Genomic DNA, 9917 nt, shown 5'->3' on the forward strand with positions numbered 1-9917 from the left:
GAGAATAATCCTCTCAAACTCAACTCTATTGCTTCCAACAATCTTGGACAGCAAGGTGTTTACAACCAATTCTGGAAAATATTAAGCAAAGAAAGTATATCAAAATATATCAATCACTATGATTGATATTCTCTTCCAAACAGTCGATTTATAAGGATATGTTAGTGCTCAAGTGTTTATGAATATGAGAGGAATTTTCTGGACTGATATATGTGAACAATGTAGAAATTTTTTTAATGAAAGTTCAATGATTAAAACACTTGTTTGAAAATGAATGAGTATAAGACTTCAAATTGCAATGGAAGAGGTGGTTTTTGAATATATATATATATATATATATATATATATATATATATATATATATATATATATATATATATATATATATATATATATATCACTATGATTGATCTTCTCTTTCAAACAAGCAATTTATAAGGATATGTTAGTGCTCAAGTATTTATGAATATGAGAGAAATTTTCTGGACTGATATATGTGAACAATGCAGAAAAATTCTTAATGAAAGTTCAATGATTAAAACACTTGTTTGAATCATTTTCCATATACAGGATTGTCGAAAGGCAGTATAGGTTGAACAACTCTAAAAAAAACTCGTATTTTGTAAGTCCAAGATAAGTGAATTAATTGTGACATTCACATATATATATATATATATATATATATATATATATATATATATATATATATATATATATCACCTTAACACCTCTATGAATGAGTGTGATTCAATAAAGAGAAGCAATGATTAAGGGATGACATTTGAAAAACGTTCAGATCAAAAAACAGACTTGAAACAGCCACTGCTTCAGTGGAAATCGATTTCTGAAAAATGGGTAATCGGTTTCACTAAAGCGTTGCTTCTGAAAGTTCAAAATTTCGTGAGGGAAATCGATTTCTGAAAAGTGGGTAATCGATTTCCTTGCCTAAAAACTGAAATCTGGAAAACACATAAAAGGCAAGACACAAAATGGAAATCGATTTCTGATAAAGGGATAATTGATTTCCTGAACTGAAACTTGAAGAATATTTGAAATATAATATAAAAACAGTGTGACATTTGAGACACAATGGACCATGCATGCAAGAAATATTTGAAGTAATTTTGAGCACTAAGTTATCAATATATATTGCATGCTTGTACCTCAATAAATCAAGATCAAATATAGTCTTCAAAATATAAGTCTTGAATCCTTTGATGTTAACTTTCACATATGATGAATTTTGAGTACTTGATTTGATTAAATGCACTTGAAGCTGTTTCCATACTTTTGACATGATCATTTGATTTGTACTTTGTCTTCATAAAAACACATTGGATAGAGAGTCTTGACTTCACACAAAGCAACGGTGGTGGTACAGAAGGAGGAAGCACGATTTCTTTTGAGGAGAGGAGAGGTATGTTAGGATCTTTTTAGGGTTGATACCATGTAAGATAAATGAATTTTGTATGTATTTCTCATTACTGGCAAAGGTATATATAGTACATTGGGTTGACCTGATTTCCTTAATAGGAGCATAATTACATGTAAGCTAACAATTGCAAATTTATTACAAAATAAATACATAATAATTCTATCAAAATCCTCATCAGACAGTCAAAACGTGAATGCCACAATGATCCATCTTGGATGCAGATAATAATCAAATCAATTGCATTAGTACACCGCTATTCAATGGGATATGGATTGAAAGATAAGAAAAATGTTTCAAGATTGGTTGCTTAATGTAATTTTTCTCTTGTTGTTTATTTTGTTGTTGTTGAGATTTAATGTTTACAATTTTATTGATTTTGTTGTTCTTGAAATTTAATGTTTAACAATTCTAAGAATTTTCAACAAATTTGATATTTTGCAAATTGAACAGAAAAAAAAGTTAAAACAACAATTATATAAACAGAATAATTCACCTCCGGATATTAATTACAACCTAGAGAAGTGGTGCGCTTTTTCAATTTTGAAAATCCAAAAAAATATTATGGTTGAGAATCGAACTCATGATCAATATAACTTTTTCCCTTAGTGACACTTTAACCAAAGAAAAAAGTAAGACACTTTCATAACACCCTTCTTTACCCCAATCACCAAACCGAAATAAAACTCATCCTTCAACCAAATTAAAATCTGTTATCTGTATTAGCATCTCTTGCACTTTCACCTCACTCTGCTTATAATCACTAGTCTCACTATTTTATTTGGTGAGACTTTTAATAAAGATCTATAAGCAAATATTTCCAATAAGAAAAATGTGGATTCATTGTTTAAATAAAACTAAAACCTGTACAAAGCATTCAAGGAGTGAAGACTGCATTTTTATATCATGGATAGTTGGGCAGACATAAACAAGAGATGTTGTAATATATGGATGTTACTAATGGATAAAAACATTGCAGTGCACTATGTAATATATGGAATTCACCTTTACATTAAAACATTAAAGGGAAAAATAAGATACATTTTCCAAAACCTCTATGATTTCATAAACAATAATGTTAGTTTCATTTCAGAGTTAACGGTTCACCACATCAAAATTGCATACCATAAATCATGATCACCAAAAGAGATGTCACACCAATAAAAATAAGATAAAAGATCCTTAATCATTCTCTGACAGATTGATTATTTCACCAAAAAACACAACTAGAGAACTACTATAACATTACACCTACAAATCAGCATCTTGGCCTTCTATATAAATTCACCTCTCTCTACCCTCCAAATCACACATCCAACATACAAATCAACAAAAATTCCAATCATTTACTTTAATTCCTCCACCAAGCTAAACATGAAACAAATTCTCTTTTCCTTCTCACTATTTCTACTCATGTTATCATCATTGTATTCTCCCAATATAGCAGCAACCGGGCCTGCAGCATCACCAAAACAAGCCCTGGCACCAAAAGCAGCATCACCAACATCAACAAAACCTTTAGTCCCAACACTACCTGATTCACCGGACACTTCTGATTCCACCCCAGACGACATAACCAAAATCCTCAAAAAGGCCAAAACATTCAACATCCTAACCCGCCTCCTAAAAACTACAGAAATCATGAGCAGCATAAACTCACAGCTCATAACAGGAAAAAGCGGAGGACTAACAATCCTTGCACCTGACGACTCAGCTTTCTCAAACCTCAAAGCAGGTTTCTTGAACTCTCTAAACGAAAACAAAAAAATCGAACTCTTACAGTTCCACATCCTTCCACAGTTTGTTGATAGCAATAATTTTGATTCTCTTAGTAACCCTGTTGAGACAGTGGCAGGGAAAGACCCTTTAAAGCGTCCATTGAATTTTGAATCGTTGGGTAACAGTGTTAATATTTCAACAGGTGTGGTTAATGCTACTGTTACAGGTGTAGTTTATCAAGATAACAAGCTTGCTATATATCGTTTGGACAAAGTTTTGCTTCCTCTTGATTTCTTTGGGACTAAGGCACCTGCTTCTGCTCCTGTTGCGGCAAAAGCACCTAAAGCTGATAAGGGGAAATCATCTTCTGCAGAAGATGAGGATGAGACAACAACACAGGATCAGAAAAGTTCTGGAGCAGTGAGTTTAATTGGAACTGAAGGAACAGCGTTGAAGGCTATTGGGGCAGCTTTTGTTGCAGTGGCAATGTTTGGCAACTGCATATGAATTATATGAAACAGTTAACCATGTTTCTTTTCTTTTACTTTTTCTTTGAACTTTGTTTATGTCTGTTCTGTCATTTTTGTTTCTTTCTCTATTTCTTAACAATGTATTCAGTTTTGAAGGCTTTCTTTCTTTTCTGGTTTATTAATTGTCATTCCTTCTAAAAGTATCTTTTGGTTTATAAACAATTATGACAAAATAATGGGCAATTATGAGCCGTATTTGGAAGAAAGGAAATTGCATATTACCAAAGCATGGAGCGGCGAACAAAACTGTGAATATAGGAGAAAAATGGCATGTGATTTTATTGCGACAAAACTGTGAAGGAGATGCAAGTCTAACATTGGAGAATAGGTTTTCCGCTATTAGGCCTCAATTGCAATTTTATCCCAAAATAGAATTAACCAAAAACAAAAATATTGGGGCTTAAGTGTTGGAGGCACAATAGACAAAGCCCAATCTATTGGGGAAAATTTTACCTTGTGGCGATTAAGAGAATGTGACTATATTTATAAGGCAACAAAATTGATATCGGAGGGGTTGCTAATGATGTGGAACGCAAAATATTCACAATGCAAGCCAAATTGTTAGGTGATCATTTCGTAGGGGTGGAAGATTATAGGGACTTGAGGGGTTCCAACTATCTATCATGAATGTATATGCTCCGTGTGACACCCGTTGGAAAACTTATGACATTTTATAAAAATCAAAACCACGGGCAAAGTGGTGTGTGTTGGGCGATTTCAACACAATTAGAATGGAGTCGGAAATGAAAGGTGTAAGAGTGTTTCTAGAATGAATGAGATTGTACATTTTGAGTAGTTTATTTCAAAATCGTAGCTAATAAATTTACTGCTAAAAGGTAGGCGCATCACTTGGTCTAATTTAGGTGGATCTTTAAAGAGTCGAATTGATAGTTTTTTATTATCATAAAGTTGGCTCTCCCATCGGCCATGTTCTTTGCAGTGGTGCCTAGATAAGGGACTTTCCAATCATTGCCCTATTTTGTTCTGTATGGCCATGTGTTGCAGAGAGATATAAGGTTATCACAAGTTTATGTAAGAAACATGGAAGAATTTAGAAGTCCGAGGTGGGGCGGATACATTTTGAAAGAGATGATCTAGAGATATATTTGTCGCATCTCGAAAAATATGATCCCACGCGATGGTCGCGGAAAAAATTAGTTCGGACAGAGTCGCCACCGAACTTTATTTATTCCAGTGAAAGAATAGGAAAATATCGATAAAACCTCTAGAAAATAGAATAATGATCGTCGCAACCATATTCGGGTTCGGGAGTCGATTACGTAAGGGGAAGGTATTAGCACCCCTCACGTTCGTTGTAACCAACGGGAACCTTTTAGTTTAATTTGTGATTTGAATGTTATTTAATGTTGTTTATTTTCTTCAAGTGAATAAAAGATTAAAAGTAGAGATGGATGGAAACCTCGGAAGGGGAAATTGGAGGTTTTTTATTAGTGTGCTCGCGAAGATCTAGCAATTTCCTGCCTACGTATCCTTATGGTGTAATAAGGAAAACAGAGCATTCGTAGTTCAGAGAACTACAGTTTGTTGGTGTCTTTTATGAACGACTGTTTAGATCGTGTTATAAAGGCTAAACGTTGGTTTGTCTACTCTCGGCGGAGGCTTAAGCACTAGTTTGTTGTGCGCGTTAGAAAGGATTAAATAGTCTACTTTTTTAAAAGAGTTTCGATCGCACGGGGGCGATTAAAGAGGTTTGATAAGTTGGATGTGTTTTAATGAACAAGTGTTTAGATCGCATTCTAACGGTTAAATGTTGGCTTGCATGCTCACGGTGGAGACTTAAGCGCTAGTTTGTGTACGCACTAGAAAGGATTAAGCAATGTTCTTGCTGAAAAGAGTTAAGTTGTTGGTCGCACGGGGGTGAGAAATTTGGTTTAATGTATTTGGTATTTTGAAGAAACGACAAAAGATTGAGCAATATGGTGCACACCAATCATTCAATCTTTCGAGGAATAACAAGGCGAACGCCTCCTATTTCCTTTTTCGTTCAAATTATTATCGAAAGTTGTTTGTGGAAATCAAATATGCGTGGTAGTGAGGCGAATCCCTCCCACTTTCTTATTCGAGGAATAATGAGGCGTGCGCCACTTATTCCTTTATCCAAGTTCATTTAGTGTGCTCTAATCGGAAGACGGTAATTTGAGCAATATGGCGAGCGTCAATCATTCAAATATTTGAGAGATAGTGAAGCGATCGCCTCCTATACTCTTTTTCATCCAAAGTTTATTTAAGGTGTTTTAATCGGACGAAAAGAATTCGAGCAATGTGGCGAGCGTCAATCATTCGAATACTCGAGAGGTAGTGAAGCGAACGCCTCCTATACTCTTTTTCATCCAAAGTTTACGTTATAAAAATGTTCTTTTAGAAGTTATATTGATTGAAAAAAAATGATTTGAATTCGAATTTATAGAATTAATCGGGTCTATATAGAAATACTTGGTGTATCAATCATCTAACTGATTTAATTGTAATCGAGTAGGTCTCATTGTAAGAAAGCCCAAGAGTAAGCTATGTGAGGTTGATGGCGATGCTTAAAAGCGATCGACCTATAAAGGTATTCGAAAATGGGCTCGACATTGAATCGAGAGTTGTGTGATTTTAGTTGTTTATCATAGCTTTGAATCAATGAGATTGAAACGGTTGTGAAAGAAGTCGATCAACATTTAATTATCAAAATTAATTGATTAAAGTTCGATTGAATCGATTAATTAAATTAATTAAGATTAATTATCAAAATTAAGAGAGAAAATCTTCCAGCTGGCCCCTTTTCATTTTTGTCTGTTTCTCCTTAATGGGTTAGCGCTTCCTGCATATGAGTGGGTGAGTGAGCATTGGATCCCATTTTTGCTAGTTGTCCAAACATGATACTGAATTTTGAGAGAGGAGTTTGACGCCAAGTGTCCTCTTTCTGTTGGCAAATTATTCTCTCTCTCTCTCTCTCTTTTATTTCTTCTATTTCTTTTATTATTTGAATGTTTTAAAAATGATTTTTTGATAATTAGCTTAAACAAACTAAAATAAATATAAATAAAATAACCAAATAACTCTATTATTTTGACACAAGGATTAAAATAAAATGATTGATTATGAATAAAAGTCAGGTGTAAATATGCTCGAAAAATTAAATCGAATGCACTAAATTGATCAGTGCGAAATAAACTTATTGGAAAAATACAGCGTTTCTTTTAATTCTAAAATAACTTTTCACCGGTTAAAAGGTTCATACGCATCAAAATGCAACTGAAAAAAGTCGTCGAAAAATATAACGAGCACACCAGGTTAAACTACGTGAACCGTAGATTAATAATACTGACGCCTGCAAGCTTAATTTCAAAACTTTTTACCCGATGATTTTGCACGTACTTGAGGAATGATTTAACCAATTTGTCTGTATATTCAAGAATTTATTCTGACTGATATTTTAGATATTATTCATAATAAAATGCATGTCATGTTATACATATGATGCAAACTGAAATTAAAATCGAATTCATGAAAAATTTAAAATGTCCGGACAAAATTGGGGTATGACAATATCAAAGACTAGACCAAGAGTCATGTAGAAAATTTTGATGGAAAGATTAAAGAGGCAAAAAAGATAGTTTATAAACTAGATTTAAAAAGTGAAGTATCAGTACTAACCGCGGATTAAATTGTATCTAAAAGGGAGGCGTCGGCTCAACTTTTTTCTCTTTCAAGAATGAAGGGTAGAATTTTGTGACAAAAGACGCTTTTGAAATGTCTAAAAGATGGTGATGCTATTACAAAATAATTTCATTGGTGTGTGGTAAGTAGAATAAAAATAAACAAGATCACTTGTATTGAGACTCAAAATGCAAAATTAACAGAAGTTTTGGAGGTAAAACAGTATATTTTAAAACACTTCTCAGAGGTGTTCAAAAATAGAATGTTGAGAAGACCGGTTCTTTGAGGGTTTGAGTTTAGAAATATCAGTAGGGAGGATAACGGTGGTCTCAAATCTTAATTTTCAAAGGAGGAGATAAGAAGAATAGTATGGGAATGTGATAGCTCAAATAATCTTGGCCTCGATGGTATCAATTTTGGCTTTATCAAAGAGTTTTGAGAGGTGATTAAAGAAGAATTCATTAGATTCATTGCAGAATTTCATTCAAATGGGCGACTGGTTTGGGGAGCAATAATTCTTTCATAACTCTAATTCCATAAGTTAAGAATTTAGTGAAGTTAAATGAGTTTAAACCTATGCCGCTAATTGGTATCATGTATAAAGTGTTAGCAAAACTTCTACCAGACAAATTAAAGAAAGTGATCTATAAAGTAATATTAGAATCTTAATTTGCATTTCTTGGAGGTTCGCAAAATTTGAGATCGTACTCTTATAGCGAATGAGGTAGTGGATGAAGCTAACACGAGGGGGTAAAGAAGTGTTGTTTTTAAATCTAGTTTTGAAAAGGCATATGATTCGGTGGATTCAAATTTTCTTGATTACATGATGGAAAGAATGGAATTCAATGAAAAATGGAGAGCTTGGATCTCAGAATGCTTGCAAACTACATTAGTATCAATGTTGGTAAATGGGAGTCCTACAAAAGAATCATCGGTGGATAAAGGGTTGAGGCAAGGGAACCCCTTATCCCCCTTCCTATTTTTTTAGTGGCAGAAGGTCTCAATGTAATGTTGGTAAAAAGCATTCAAATGATATTTTTTGACGCATATTAGTTTGGCAAGGGTGAGGTGAAATTGTTTCACATCCAATACGCAAACGACACAATTGTAGTGGGTAAGAGAAGTTTGAAGAATATTTGGGCGATTAAGGAAATTCTTCAACTCTTCGAGTTAATATCCGGCTTGAAAGAGAATTTTAATAAGATCTCACTAATTAGTGTTAATATTCTTCAATCCTGGTTGGAGAAGGCCACAGAGCTCCTAAATTACAAGGCTGACGTAGCCTCGTTCAAGTATTTGGTTCTCCCGGTCAAATGTAATCATCAGAGGGAGGGATAGGAAACTGGTAGTTGATACAATGATAAGTAGGTTGGCTCATTGGCACAATAATCACTTATCGTTTGGCGGTCGAGACATTCTCTTGAAGTATTACCTATACGTCTTACCTGTCTATTACCTTTCCTTCTTCAAGGCTCCATCAGATATTATCTATAAACTAGAATCTCTCTTTTAAAAATAATTATGTGATGGGGGAGTGGATATGAGAAAAGTTAATTGGGTTCAATTTGATAAGGTTCTTTGGAATAAGGAAGAAGTAGGGTTAGCGTCGTACCTCGAAAAATGAGATAACGACGCTCCCAAAGCGCAATCGCACGCTCGCTGGATACATTGAATAGAGTCACCACCTAACTTTATTTATTCCCAAAGAGGGAAAGAAAAAATATCGATAAAACCCATAAAAGAAAAACTATGATATGGTCTTCGCAACCAAATTAGGGTTTGGGAGTCGATACGCAAGGGGAAGGTATTAGCCCACCTCACGTCTATTATACTCAAGGGGGACCATTTGGTTAGTTGTGCGCGTTAATGTTAGCTTTGAAATGTTAGGCTTATAAAGTTATTAAAAGGTAAAAAGAATAGGGATAAAAGGTTTATTTTTTATTAGGGTGCCTGACGAGAACTTGAATCTCGATTCTACGTATCTCCGTGTGCAATATAAAACTCAAGGCTTACGTAGTTCTGGGTAAAAAAATGTTTGTTTTTCGATTTTAGTGAAAGCTATATTATATCAATCAACGAAAAACATTGTTTTACCCAAAACAAATGAGGAGCGGGCTTTTGCATCACATTGAATAGATTTATAGATATCAACATTCACGGGAAAACGTCACTTATCTCAACTTAACAGTTGTGGATGAAGCATTTCTTTGCATCATCTTGAGACAAAATATCTTTCATTTTTTGAAAATATTTTGAGCCAAGGGGCAAACAAGTTTGAATGTGTTTGATGTATTTTTGGGTTTGAAAGACGAGGATTTATGACTTGCAAGCTCTTATAACTTGGGTCTAATACTCGAGACTATGACTAGACCTTTCACCCAGGTAGTCTTTTTCTTCCAATTTTGTTATGAAAAGGGTTTTAATATTTACAAGTTTTTGAATAGAAGACGAACACTTATGGCTTGCAAGCTCTTACAACTTGGGCCAAGTATTCGGGACTATGACTGGACATTTCACCTAGGTAGTCTTTTTCTTCCAATTTATGAAGAAAGAGAGACGTATTTGAAATTTTT

The 9917-nt window shown here is 34.0% G+C and overlaps 1 protein-coding gene across 1 annotated transcript; it reads left to right on the forward strand.

Annotated features, from left to right (window-relative positions):
* The first annotated feature begins 2703 nt into the window (after window positions 1–2703).
* Window positions 2704–3799, forward strand: LOC127087027 (fasciclin-like arabinogalactan protein 11). Its single transcript, XM_051027863.1, has one exon. The coding sequence runs from the start codon at window positions 2807–2809 to the stop codon at window positions 3656–3658; it is 852 nt and encodes a 283-aa protein (XP_050883820.1). The 5' UTR covers window positions 2704–2806; the 3' UTR covers window positions 3659–3799.
* Window positions 3800–9917: the final 6118 nt, after the last annotated feature.

This window comes from Lathyrus oleraceus, chromosome 5 (genome assembly GCF_024323335.1).
Source record: "Lathyrus oleraceus cultivar Zhongwan6 chromosome 5, CAAS_Psat_ZW6_1.0, whole genome shotgun sequence".
NCBI lineage: Eukaryota > Viridiplantae > Streptophyta > Magnoliopsida > Fabales > Fabaceae > Lathyrus > Lathyrus oleraceus.